The following is a 14,562-nucleotide window of genomic DNA, read 5'->3' on the forward strand; positions in this document are numbered from 1 at the left end:
TTTATAAAACAGTAACATGGCTAAAGAATTTAGGACAACCTTGTTTCTGCAAGCTTTTTAAAGCAAATATACTTAAATTAGAACATAGTGAGTCTGATGTAGATTTTAGTTGAGATAAATTCGTATATTATGATATATACAAGAGTACTGGATAAAGGCCAAGACAAAAGACGACGAATACTCGATGATCAAACTACAAGGCAAAACAAGGCACGATCGACAAGTAATTGATGTGACGTATCATATTAATTGGTTTTAATCTATATTATCAAACGTTCTTTAAAAAATATTTAGTATATGGCTGACAAGTTTGTATTAATTCCGAATTTTATTTTTTATAGATCAGTAAAAAATACATTGAAGATTTAATATTGTGATGCGATTTAAGGAAGGGTAGATTTTTAAGGAGCCCAGTCCATTTCTAGATATTATAAGTGTGGTTTTAGAGTTATGTGTCTTACGTACATTGGAAAAAATCTTTATCTGAGAATAATAAATGTTAATCATTCTAAACTATCAGCATATTCCTCTGTGTTATGTATACAAACGGAATGAATATAAGATTTTCTTAGTCTCGCTGAATACAGCTAAGTACTCACGGGTACAGTATATAAGAAATCTTAAGTAATAAAGTCGCAGAAAATAGAACTCCAGAATCCAAATCCCGCTGAGGGGAAAAGGAAAAACCATTATATTATTCAACATTCTTACCAAACATTTCTATAATAAAGTTTTGGGTCAATAATAAAATAGCAATGGTTTGTTTGTAATAGATTTCAACAAAAAGGTACCTGATTGAGATTAAGGTTTTACTATTGGGATATCTCTATCCTTTTTCCCTGCCTTAATAAACAATTATCAGTCATTTACTATATGAGAGTTTAGTTTTGTTACTTATATCCGAGAAGCAAAGAACATTTTGTATTAACTTCAATTAAAATTCCAAGAATAAAGAATATTAAGTAATTTGTTTGTTTACGTAGCGTGTAGAAACCTCTTCCAGTGGAGCTTTCTTTATTTATCAACTGTAAATGTTACTAATTTATTATGAATAGTTTAATTAGAAAGTATGTAGGTTAAAAGCAATAAAATATCCATGTGTGGAATATAGGCCTCTCCCATTTGTCCCTGTCTTCTGTTTGTCTTTTCCACATTGGACCTGCGCTTTGCTCAATGTCATCTTTCCATCTTATTTGCGGTCGACCTCTTGACCTTATTACAGTATATGGTCTCCAACGGCCAATTTCTTTATTCCATCTTCGATCCTGATATCTTTCGTTATGCCCAGCCCATTTCCATTTTAATTTCAATGCATGTTCGACAGCGTCTGTTGTTTCGGTTTTGCATCTTATCCACTCGTTCCTCTTTTTATCTCTCAACGATATTCCCAACATTTGTCTTTTCATAGCTCTTTGAGTTTTCTCTATTCTATCTAAGTTGCTCTTGGTACACGTCCACGTCTGGGCACCATATGTCAGAACAGGTAGGACGCATGCATTAAATAGCTTCGTTCTTAATTTTAAAGGTATTTTTTGGTTTTTGATAGTATATGAGAGTTTTCCGAATGCAGCCCACCCCATTCTTATTCTTCTGGTTACTTCTTTAGTCTGGTTACTTTTGTCTGCTCTGATAGCTTGTCCTAAGTAAATATGTTCGTGGACGTGTTTTATGTTTGTTCCACCTATGGTAATTACTGATCTGTCTTCTGTATTAGTCATTATTTTAGTTTTTTTAGATTCATTTTTAGTCCTTTCTCAAGAGATGTTTTTTCTGGGTCTAAAATCATTATGCGTAGTTGTTCCATAGTTGTTGCTATCAGGAGTACATCATCGGCAAATCTTAGATGATTTAAATATTTCCCGTATATACAAATCCCTTTATTGTCTCAGTCTATAGATTTAAAAATGTCTTCCAACGCCAGAGTAAATAGTTTGGGTGAGATTGTATCCCCTTGTCTAACCCTTCTACAAATTCTAATTAATGGAGTTTGCAAATCTCTGTCTAGCTGAAATCTCATAGTGGCGTTGTGAATTACCATTCTGTACCGTGAATCTATTCGGCAATTAACTAGCGCTTCTTCTACTGCCCATAGTTCTAAGCTGTCAAACGCTTTTTCATAGTCAACAAACGCTAGGTATATTGGAAGGTTGTATTCATTGGTCTTTTCTATCAATATTTTAAGGGTGTAAAGGTGGTCGGTTGTGCTGTACCCTTTCTAAATCCTGCCTCTTCAACTGGTTGGTATGCATCAAATTTGTTGTTTAGTCTAGTTGTGATCACCTTAGTGAAAGTTTTATAGATTTGTGACAAGAAAGATATTAGACTATAGCTAGCTAATTTTGATCTATTTCCTTTCTTATATATCAGAATTGTATTTGCCTTGTTCCACTCTTGCGGTATTTGTCCTTCAAACAAACATTTATTGAAAAGTATCTTTAGGTAGTCTTTTATCGTCTCCCCTCCTTCTTTTAACATTTCAATTAGACATTTCATCGTCTTCCGGAACCTTATTTCTTTTCATATCTCTAATTGCTTTTTCTATTTCTTCTCCGGTTATGGGGGGTAATATTTCAGAGTTTACATTCATTATTTTCTTTTTCAGGTTTTGTTGAGTTGTATCAGGTGGACTGTTTATAGAGCTGTAGAGGTCACTATAATATTTCTTTGTTATCTTATATATATATATATATATATATATATATATATATATATATATATATATATATATATATATATATATATATATATATAACAGCTACATATTACATAATCAAGGTAGAATTTAAAATACAGTTGGTTTTGCTTAGACATTAAATCGGTTTGGTTGGTCGATCATTTTGGTTTTAAAACGTTTCAGTTTTCACACTTCATTATTGTCATCGAATAACCGCTTCGCGAGGTCATTGGGATGCACTTTTATTCGTTCACCATATTTGACACTGTAACTTGTTTTAACTTCTTTTACCAAAAGCACCTCCAGATATTTTTTTGTAGAGAAAGATGTAACATATAATGGAGCATTTACCATAGACCTTAACACTTTATTCTGAAAGCGTTCGAGGATTGCAAGAATAAAATTGCTAAAAACCAGTATATATATATATTTATGTCTAAATTTAATGCCCGGTTGATTTCTTTTGGTAAATATGCTTCTGTGCTTCTGCCAGGTAAGTCGTTTGTCAAGATGGATATCTTAAATTATTTGTGTCATTTGCCTTACTTAACTACTTGCCATCGAGTTTGACTGGAGGGCATTTACCTCGTTTCATTTTGAAGGTTACATGTGTGGACTTGGTCTTATTTACTCTAATTCGCCATTCTTTTGGCTAAGTTTTTATTTTGTTTAGGTTTTTTTTTACAGAGGAATAAGCGTAATATCATCAATAGGAAGATTATATGGGAAGATACTGCGAGAAAAGATAGAGCAAGCGATAAAAGGCAAAATCGGGGAGGATCAGGCAGACTTCACGGCAGGAAGATCATGCATAGACCACATATACACACTGGAACAACTGTTGGAAAAGAAGAAAGCAAAAAATAGAGATATACACTTGGCATTTGTGGATCTGAGAAAGGCGTATGACTCTGTGCCAAGGTCAGAACTATGGGAGGCAATGTACAAATTAGAAATACAGACGGAACTCATAGAAGCTACAAAAGCTCTGTATAAAGAAAATAAAGTGTCCATTAAAATGGGAACAAGAATCATAGGAGACTTCACCACAACAAAAGGGCTCCTGCAGGGTTGTTCCACATCTCCAACCCTATTCAAAATATACTTAGAGAAAGCCTTGACTACATGGAAAAGAAAATGCGAAGGCATGGGAGTACCGGTACGGAACGAATACCTATATACGTTAAGTTTTGCAGACGATCAAGTAGTGATTGCACAAGACCAAGACGACCTCAGCTACATGATGAAGAAACTACAAGAAGAATATACCAAGGCTAGCCTAGATATTAACCTCGCGAAAACAGAGTACCTATCTACAAGTGAAGAAGACATAGAAGATCTACAGATTGATGACAACGTAACAATCAAAGGAAAGGATAAATTCAAATACCTGGGGTTTATAATCACGAAAAAGGCAACAACAGAGGAAGAAATTACACAAAGATTAGGACAAACAAGAACAGCAATCCGACAACTTAACTCAGTATGGTGGGATAGACACCTAAATATGAAGACAAAAACGCAGATTTATAAAACATTAGTGCGAAGTATTATGACATATGGGGCCGAAAATTGGATCATAAACAAGAAAAACAGCAGTAAGATAATAGCAACAGAGATGGAATGCCTGCGAAGATGCTGCAGAGTAACAAGAATGGATAGGAGAAGTAATGACGAAATAAAGCAAAGAACATCAATAGAAACAAACATACTAACATATATAGAACAAAAAAGACTAAAGTGGTATGGACATGTAAGAAGAGCTAGCGACAGCAGATGGATAAAACGAATAACCGAATGGAGCCCCATAGGAAGGAGGAAAAGAGGACGACCCCGAAAATCCTGGAGGAACGAAGTAGACGACGCTATGAGTAAGAGAGGACTCAACGATGGAGAATGGAACAACAGAGAAAGATGGAAACGGTTGAGCGAGGGAAGGCAGTGAATACTGTAGAATCCCTAAATATATAGGTTTTTTTTTAATTTTCTTATGCTTTTGATGATCTCATGTGTGACTAGAGTACATGGCCAGTATTGCGGTGTCATCTGCAAAAGCAACAACTTATGTGTTAGGTCTTAGTACGCTTTCTTGTGGAACACTTGCTTTGATAGGGTCGAACTGAGTGTATTTCTGGTACTGCTGCTCTAACAGGAAGTGTATATCTGATAGGTAGGATTTTAGAAGTGAAAAGGAATGATATGGCAATTTTTTCTTTATCTTATAAAGTGGGCCTTCATGAAAAACCTTATCGAAGGCTTAACCGATGTCTAGGAACGCTGTTAAGAGGTAGAATTTACTTTTCAGCACGTAGGAGATTTTTTTACCATTCTGTGGATCTGTTCAATTATCCTATGCTTTAACCTGGAGCCAAATTGATGATTTGGAATAAGTTTAGTGTTTTCTAAAATTGGAATCAATCTTATCAATAGAAGCTTCTCTAATATCTTTGATAGAATCGGCAGTAAACTTATAGGGATTTTAGGTCTTCTGGTTTTTTCCCGGTTTTGGTGTCAGAATATTTTGTGAAATTTTCCGGACTCGGAAAGTTGCCTGTTCTTATGATAACGTTAAAAATGCGCTGCAGATATTTATATTCTTTTATTGTACATTCTTGCAATAACTTGTTTGTTATTAGATCAAACCCTGTGGCTTTTTTTTGGTTTTATATTTTTCATAATTGTATTTCTCTTTTCGTAAGCGTGAAGTTGTTAATCCATGTTGTAATGAATCTCGCTATAACGTTGAGATCTGGTTCGTCTGGTTCAAAAACTTTTATCACTTGTTCAACAAAGGCTTTCTTTGTTATCTCTGGTCCATCTACTCTGCATGTCTCTTATTGAAGGAAAATATTGTCGTGGTTGTTTTGGGTTTTTGTTGCTTTCCAAAGTGAGTATTCTGTCTTTTCAAAGGCTGTAAGAGAACTAAGGTAATCCCCGAAACCTTTGTTAGATCTTTGGTAGCTCTGTTTAGTTTTGCTTTTAAGCTTGCGTATGTAGATATCCACCATTTTTTTGTAGATTCCTTTTCCTCCTACTAATAGTTCCTGAGGTTCCGTAATATATGATTTTTTACAGGAAGAGGTTGTCAGCCTCTAGCCCAACCCCCAACCTGGAGGGCCAGGAACGTTTCTGTTAGAGTTGCCATACCTTAGTCTGTTTTGGTTCGCGGTTAATATTTTTAGTTCCCAACTACCCACTGGCCCTATGACCGGTTAGGGCGTTTCTCTATCCACCAAATGAGAACGTGTCCGATAGGAGACAGACAGCTCCCCATGGAAACACCAGTAAAGAAAATAAAATGGATACAAAAAAATGGAATGTGCAAAAGCTAAGAGATGCGACAATTGCAGAACGGTATTCGGAAAACATCACCAACAGGCTAAGGAATCAAAATGTAAATTAAAAAGGTCAGACAGATATTATCTCCTACTGGACCAGAACAAAGGAAGACGTTAAAGCAGCAGCGAAAGAGAAATGCACGGTTTGACGATGAATGCAAGAATACAACAAAAGAAAAAAAAATAAAGCCTACAGAAAGATGCTTACCCGATGAACTAGAACAACTGTAGAGAATTACCAGACAAAGAAAAGAGAAGAAAAGAGGATACACAGAAGAAAAAAAATGAAACCACCTAAATAAGGAACTTAAATATAGAGAAAACATCAACAGAAAGAAAGAATTTACCGCATTCTATAAGAAGGAATGATTTTTTTATGACCAATATCTTGGTTATAAAAAAATCACCACAGACAACCAAACACAAGAACTATAAAGAAGCTTTGGAGCAGTACAAAAAAAACACAAGGATTAGGGAGGCCTAGGTTTAGCAATGGACGCGATTGACTGATTGATGATGATGATAAGACTTAGTTTATAGACAAAATCGATTATAAGCTACTGTGGATTTAAACTACCACTTCAGCTTGTATATCTAATAGAGCTAACAGTTATAGATTATATTAGCTGAGTAAGAATCCGCAACCTCATTTTAATAAACTTTCATTGTTAAAATCAACTCAAATAGATAAACTTAAAGAATTTTAGAGTAAGAAAATCTTAACATGTTATCTTGAATCATTATTAACTAAAGATAAGAAAACAGCGAAAATTTATTTTAGCCCAAGATGAAGATCAAACTACAAAGACTGATCCACAGATTTAACATAAGAGCAAACGAATTTGATATGACAATCTCATCTCAGAAAACTAAAACAATAGTAGTCAGCAAAAAACCAACCAGATGTAAAATAGAAATTGATGGCATCAGTATTGAACAAATTCTTCTTTTCATTGCGCCGTCTCCTTTCGAAGGTTGGCGATCCAAATGGCAATTGTAGTTTTGGAAACTGCTGCGCGAAAGATCTCTGGGGATGAGCGGTCGAACCATCTCCTTAGGTCTTTCAACCACGAGTTCTATCGTCTTCCTACTGATCTTTTACCCTGTACTTTTCCTTCCAGTATAACTTGAAGTAAATCATATCTTTCGCCTCTCAACACATGACCCAAGTATTGCATTTTCCTCTCTTTGATTATTCTTAGTAATTCTTTTTGTTTACACATGCGACGAAGTACCTTAACATTAGTAACTCTTTGTACCCATTGAATCCTCAACATTCGTCTGTACAAACGAACAAATAAGGGAAACAAAATACCTGGGAATTACACTGTCTAGCTATGGAGACCTGGACAAAGAAGTGAGAGATCAAGTACAAAAAACAAATAGACTGGCAGGATGCCTTAATAACGCTATATTGCGAAACAGACACATTAACACTGAGATGAAGTCAAGAATTTATAAAGCCAGTGTAAGACCAATAATGACATGTGCCTCAGAAATAAGACCCGACACAGCCACAACGCAAAGGCTACTACAAACGGCAGAGATGAGAGTACTGAGAAGAATTACAGGAAATACGCTGAGAGATCGAAAGAGAAGTAATGACATTAGAAGAAAATGTAACGTACAGTGTATAAATGAATGGACACAAAATAGAAACAAGAATGGAATAACCACATAAGCAAAATAGAGGAGACTGGTGTCATCAAAATGGCAAGAGATAAGTCACCAATCGGCAAAAGAAATATCGGACGACGGCGCAAAAGATGGAGTGACAACCTTCCATACAGGTATTAATCCGCCAATGAATAAGCAGAGTTGCTTATAAAGAGAAAGAAGTGGAAGAAGAAGAAGAAGAGGAAAAGAAGAAGAACAAGAAGACATATGGAAAGTAAACGAATAAGAATTGTGGTGCAAGTGTTGTCAATTGTAAAGTTAGCTATTGAAGTTTTGGTAAGCTTACGTGAAAAATATTGAGATAGCACACCTTCGGCAGATAAAGCATGTAATCAGACGGAAGTCAAACATGATCGTCAGAAAAAAATACGATTAAACAGGAGAGATGGGACGATTAATCAAAGCAAGACTGAAATCTCGTTGCTAGAACAACTTCGAGAATGACATAAAATCTGTCAGAGTTAAAGCATGGATAAAAATTACCAGAAACAGGGAAAATTGATGAGAGAGTTCCATTTCTGATGATTATAAAATGTAGAAATAATAACCTATTAGATACTATGTCTTTGACTTTATTTTCCAGTGTTTGTTTAAGCTCATACAGTTTTTCAGTGAATCAGTAAATATAGTTGTGTTTTTAGTTTTAATGCATCTTTTATTATGTTGGATTCTTTTATGGTATATCTTTATGTTATATGGCATATCTTTAGGTTCTAAGAAGGAAAAGAAAGCTTGATATTTTCAGTTTTGTTTTAAAGTTATGACACTTTTAAAGATTGATATTTTAATAGACATACACAAGTCCTGATGTACGTGCGCCAATGACTCATAGGACGCTGTCTATATAAAAATTCAAATTGCCCCCGGAGTTTATCAGCGGCTTCGTGTTGTAGTGGTAAAAGGTAATTTATGGAATGGGAGGAAGCAGGGTGGAGTCTGGAGGTTTTTGCAGATATGCGACACGTGAAGAGGGTGGAAAATATATTTAATAGAATGTAGATAGTACGGATTTTTCCTCATAGCCAACCGTTTATGTAGTTTTTTGTCTAGTAAAGCAAATGAGAAATTTATTCCACCCACTTTCGTGATAAATACGGTTTTTCTAGTAGAGAAGCGAAAGCATAAAGGGATATAAAAGTTTTATAACAAAGCTTCTTTTAGGTTGTTATCAGCTTTTTTACTGAATTTAGCTAAAAATGATTCAGAAAAATGAAATATGTTAATGTGTCATATGCACTTGTTTTGTCATTAATTAAGACAAACATATAACAATTTTTCTGGCGTTTAATAAACTTTTTTATTTTATTTGAGTGGATTGGAATAACATTAATAAGTTACGTCAATAATATTTTGCTAAAAAACTGAACTCTGTCTAACTTCTTCTTCTTAACATGCCATACACCAAAGTGCGTAGGCGACTATCTCATTACTAGAATTCTGTTCTTGGCGGCGTGACACAGCTCGCCTGTATTGTGTATTCCTGTCCATTCTTTAATATTCCTTAACCAGGATAATTGTTTGCGGCCGGCTCCTCTCCTACCTTCGATCTTCCCTTGTAGGATTAACTGTGGTATTTCATATTTTGCTCCTCTCAATATGTGCCCTAGGTAACCAATCTTGCGTTTTTTAATTAATTTAAAGAGTTCTCTTTCCACGCCGGCTCTCTTAAGGACGTCATCGTTTCGAACTCTATCCACCTAAGGTATGCGCATCATTCTTCTTAATGACCACATTTCAGATGCTTCAAGTTTGTTGATAGATGTTTTTTTAAAGTCCACGTTTCCATGCCATAAAGCAAGATGGATCATATGTAGCACTTGACCATTCTGTAGCGTATTTCGAAATTTAGGTTTTGACCTAAATGTCTGTCTAACTGGGATCAAATGTCGCCTAGCTGCAGTATGAAATTCAACTGTAGTCTTACTTCACTGTATTGATGACATATGTGTTTTACAGTTGGCACTGGCATGTTCGACAAATAGGCCGAAAATCTGATGTCAACAGGAAGCTATATGTTAGTTTGGTGTGGCCTATACTGTAAGGTCTTGCCTAGATAGTCCAGTAGGGCCAGTGTACATTGGCTTATATAATGAGGGCTGGATTGCACGTAAGGATGTATTTAAGGAGCTCCAGTGGATTTGCCATAATCTCCTGGTGAAGTTGTATACTTGTTTTTAAATATTTGCAAATTTGGATGTGAGTTGTTGATGTGGTATCTGTTAAAGCATGCTTATCTAAAAATTCTTTACAAGATATACCAATAAGAGACGAAATCAATATAAATGTAATCTTAGTGTTAAAAGTAGAAAAGTGGTGGTAACAGTGATGAATATTTCGTACTAGGGTATGATCAGTAAATAATTCCTGAATGCATAAAATAAACGCTAGGGAGTCTGTACAAATGGCAACATTTTTGTTCACAACAGCCTGTGCCTATTGTATATACTAACGAAGAAGTACTAAGGAGCGTCAATGAAGATAGAAAATTGCTAAAGACTGTTAAATATCGAAAAATGTCTTAGCTGAGACATATAGTAATGGATAGTCGATATAAAATATTACAACTGATCCTTAAAGGCAAAATAAAGGGCCGTAGAGGTGTGGGAAGAAAACAAATTTCTTGGTTAAAAAACATTCGTCAATGGACACAGATAACGAATGCAGGACAATTATTCCATATTACAGAAGATCGAAAAGCCTTCGCAATGGTGATCGCCAACGTCGGATAATTCTGATATGGCACGCGAAGAAGAAGATGTCCTGCAAGCTTACAACGAAAACACTCTGGTCTCTCAGTGGATAAAAACATTATAAAGGGTGTATTATCATGGTTAATTAGCAGAGAAGATTGCACTTCGAAGTTCCCTTGTCAGGGATTACAAATGTTACCCTATGAAAACTCATGATATATGTATACTAATTATCGGATGTTCCACATTTTACAAAAGTAACAGGTGCTTCTAGCTCTAAGCCAATATCTTTTAGGATCTGAGGAGGACAAAATATTTGATAATAGGATCCTTTTGGTCGGAGAAATAAGTATGTGGATAGGGCGTGCGGTGTATTTTTCAATAGTTGATCAACGATGTCGGCAGACGTGATGAAAATGCAGATTCAATTATTCGAAATGCGAGACACAAAGTAATGTTTTTTGGGTAAACTATTTCACCAATTGCTTTAATATATTTAAATAAAACAGTATTCCAAATGAAGTATAATACAATAGCTTGTTCCATTTTAGGACAAGAAGAGGGGGAGCTCTAGAGAGGCATCGACATAATATTTTGGGTTGGAATTGAGTTGTTTTGTGTAGATGGTTTAGCGCGGTTCATGATGTGTGTAGTCCTTGCTGCTAAGACCACAACACAATATGTGAGAGTACCTAATACCCTCTCGCTAACTTTAAATGAAGAAAAAAGATATTACCTGATTTCCCAGGATTTTTACTTCACTGGTTTTCTTTTAATGACACCAATATAGCCACAATTAAATTATACTTTTAGAATATTAAATCAAATTAAAAACTCGTCTTCTCATCACATTGTGTTCGTAAACGAAACAAGATAAAGAAATTCGAAATCAATCAGCACTTCTTCTTCTCCTTATTCCCTCCTATTCGTATCTTTGAAGCTGTTGCTCTAAATAATTGGTTAGATGTGCACTGGAGCCAGTCTCTTAAATTGTGCGGCCAAGATATACGTCGTCTCTTCACGCTTCGTTTCCCTAAATCTTTCCTTGGATAATTAACTGGAGCAATCGGTCCTTTTTCCCTCTCATCACATGACCAAGATATTCCAACTTTCTTCTCTTGATGGTGATCAACAGTTCCCGTTCTTTGTTTATTCTTCGAAGAACTACATTTTGTTATTTTGTCTGTATTTTCAAAATTCTTCTGTATGTCCACATTTCAAAGGCCTCTTGATTATCGGTATTGCTCTTGTTTAAAGTCCAAGTCTCTACTCCGTACAGCAGTATCGAGAAGATGTAGCATCTAACCAATCTCATTTTCAGGTTTAAGTTAATGTCATGACTTCCAAGAATGTTCTTCATATTAACAAAAGCAGCTCGAGCCTTTCCAATTCTAGTTTTTATTACTTCTGCGATGTCATTGTTGTTATTAACGCTTATTCCCAAATATTTATATTTATGCACCCGTTCGATTTCGTTATTGTGAATGTACAGGTTTGCATTCAATCTTTGTTTTTTTGAAATAATCATAAATTTCGTCTTCTTGACGTTCATTGTTACCCCTTTCTCTTCACTAGCTGTGACTACCTTGTTTAAAATGGCTTGCAGGTCTTCTACTGTCTTAGCCATTAAAACCGCATCATCTGCGTATCTAATATTATTAATTGGTTGGCCGTTAACTTTTATCCCAATCTTTTCTTTCTCCAATGGTTTCCTCATAATTTCTTCCGAATTGAGATTAAATAGCATTGGTGACAGCACACATCCTTGTCTAACTCCTTTTTTAATTTGAATTTCATTTGTTGTGCTATTTTCGATGCGTGCGACTGCCTTCTGAATATAATACAGAGTAGATATTATTCTTATATCGCAAGTGTCTAACTGTTTAGCTTCCAAGATCTCTAAAAGTTGTGTCATGCTTGACGTTATCAAACGCCTTGTTCTAATCAATGAAACAACCAAGTACATCTTGATTCACATCCAAACACCTCTGTGTCAAGATGTTAGAGGCAAATAATGCTTCGCGAGTTCCATATCCCTCCCGGAATCCAAACTAAGTTTCTCCGATATCTTCTTCCAATTTTCTGTAAATTCTATTGTGAATTATTTTGAGGAATATTTTTAAGGTATCGCTCATCAGTGTTTTCATAAATCTTGTTAAATAAGTCTGCTAACAAATGGATTCGATCTTCGCCTATCAACTTTAGTATCCGCTGGTAGCTCGTCTGGTCCTGGAGCTTTGTTATTCTTTGATGACTTCACCGCTTGCATTACTTCTTCTTTGCTTATTTCTGGACCTGTCTCCCCTGGAAAATTATCACAAGGAGGCTGCCTTTGATCGTCAAACAGTTCTTCTATGTATGTCTGCCAATGTTTTAGTTTCTCCTCTGTTTCCATTATCATGTTCCCTTGTTGGTCTATAAGTACTGTCTGCTTCTTGTTTCTATTGTTGATCATTTCTTTAACTTTCTTGTGAAGATAGAACGAATCATATTTGGCTTCCAAGTTTTCAATCTCCTTACATTTGTCTTGTAACCATTGTTTTATAGCGTCGCTGATTTTTCTTTTCATCTCTGTGTTAATTTGCTTATACTGTTCTTCATTTTTGCCTTTCGATAGTCTTCGAGAATTCACCAATAACAAAATTTCGTCACTCATCCATTCTTTCTGTTTCTTTGGTTTTTCTCTCTTCAGAATATTTTTAGCGGGCTCCAGCAAGTTCTTTTTAATAATGGCCCAGTATTTATTAATGTCTAGTTCTGGTATCTTCTCTGTATTTTCAAGTTTTTCAAGATTTGCCTGAATGCCTCTTTCTACCTGATGTTTAATTGTTTTATCATTTAAACGATTGATATCTATTACTTGTTTGGGCTTAGGTGTTTTTACTCTTTTAAGTTTTATTCGGAATTGTGCCACTACTGGATTGTGGTCTGACCCTATATCCGCTCCTGGATACGTTTTTACAGATTCGATTGTGTTTTTATATCTGTTTTTTATGGTTATATAATCTATTTGATTTCGTATAATATAGTCTTTAGTGTCTCCAGGAGATTTCCACGTGTAGTCCCGTTTTCTTGGTAGTTGATAAAATGTGTTTTTAATTATAAAATTATTTTCTTGGCAAAATTGCAACAGCCAATCGCCTCTTTCATTTCTTTGGCCGAGACCATATTTTCCAACCAACCAATCAGCACTTCGTTTCGTGTTAACTCGCTGATCGTCAACACGTGAATGAATTTGTCTGTTTAGCACTGTTTAAGTTTCTGAAATCTGTGCGGAACTTTGAAAAGCATGTTTGAACTTTAACAGTTATTTGATCAAACTTTTCTAGTCACTATTTTTAAGAGTTTTTTGATTGTTATTGCTGCTATCAAAGAGGCATAGAGGTTTCACCTATTATTTGTTCTGATCATTACTTATTACAATTATGTAAAATTCTGGATATATTTTATAGAGTGATATTTAAAGAAGTGCATCTATAATTTTCACAGAAACTTTTGTCTTTCTTCTTGTGTATACATTGTATAATTCGTAGCTTCAACTCTTCTCCGGAGTGATTTATTATTCTGTAACTGTACGACCAAAACGTATATCCATTCTTCTTTTTACTATTCCAGTTAATTTATCTGCAGCAAAAGGTTTGTTTTCCATTCATTTTTTAGTCACTTTCTAATGAATATTTTCATTTTCATATTATAATATTTATTTAAAATTTAAAGGTAAATGTTAATTTCACTGGTTAATTTTCAACAAGATCTACATTTCAAGATCTAACGTTCAAAGACAAGGTGCTACAAAACCGTGTCAATATTATCCAATACAAAACCGCACAGTTCCAGCGGTCGACGGCCTGAAACACCAATTCCTACAAGAACTCTCCCAATTTATCTTAAGGTATTAGGTCTCGATTTGTAGAAGGCCCTCTTACTCCAATAATCTGTGTTACCGGCGCTTCAGCCATTTAGGCAGCCTTCACGGACCCTGGACAAATAATAACCTTGTTAAAGACAACATGCGGTAACAGGGAACAGGGGACTCTTCCACTAAGACAACAAACCCGCTTTCTCAGCTGTAGTACGGTAACAATATTGGCGGTGCGTAAAATTGAGGCCGAGAGCCATGGTAACAATACGATTTAACCAAAAACATACTTTTTATGAAAAAAATAATAAAAGTTGTACTCTT

General features: G+C 35.1%; 1 protein-coding gene across 1 annotated transcript; it reads right to left on the reverse strand.

The window, feature by feature from the left end:
- Nucleotides 1-2,476: 2,476 nt before the first annotated feature.
- LOC140442150 (uncharacterized) lies at nucleotides 2,477-14,338 on the reverse strand. Its single transcript, XM_072533231.1, has 3 exons — nucleotides 14,306-14,338; nucleotides 12,844-13,590; nucleotides 2,477-2,671 (listed from the first exon to the last, which is right to left on the reverse strand). The coding sequence occupies exons 1-3, from the start codon at nucleotides 14,336-14,338 to the stop codon at nucleotides 2,477-2,479; spliced, it is 975 nt and encodes a 324-aa protein (XP_072389332.1).
- Between the last annotated feature and the right edge of the window lie 224 nt (nucleotides 14,339-14,562).

This window comes from Diabrotica undecimpunctata, chromosome 5 (genome assembly GCF_040954645.1).
Source record: "Diabrotica undecimpunctata isolate CICGRU chromosome 5, icDiaUnde3, whole genome shotgun sequence".
NCBI classification, from domain to species: domain Eukaryota; kingdom Metazoa; phylum Arthropoda; class Insecta; order Coleoptera; family Chrysomelidae; genus Diabrotica; species Diabrotica undecimpunctata.

Excerpts from the sequence above, each read along its gene's own strand:
- LOC140442150 (XM_072533231.1), bottom strand. The coding sequence starts at position 14,338 with ATGGCTGAAGCGCCGGTAACACAGATTATTGGA. Across the intron at positions 13,591-14,305 it reads CGGTAACACAGATTATTGGA|CGAGTTAACACGAAACGAAG; the intron begins GTAAGAGGGCCT and ends GTTGACGATCAG. Across the intron at positions 2,672-12,843 it reads CGTTCTATCTTCACAAGAAA|ATAACAAAGAAATATTATAG; the intron begins GTTAAAGAAATG and ends TATATATATAAG.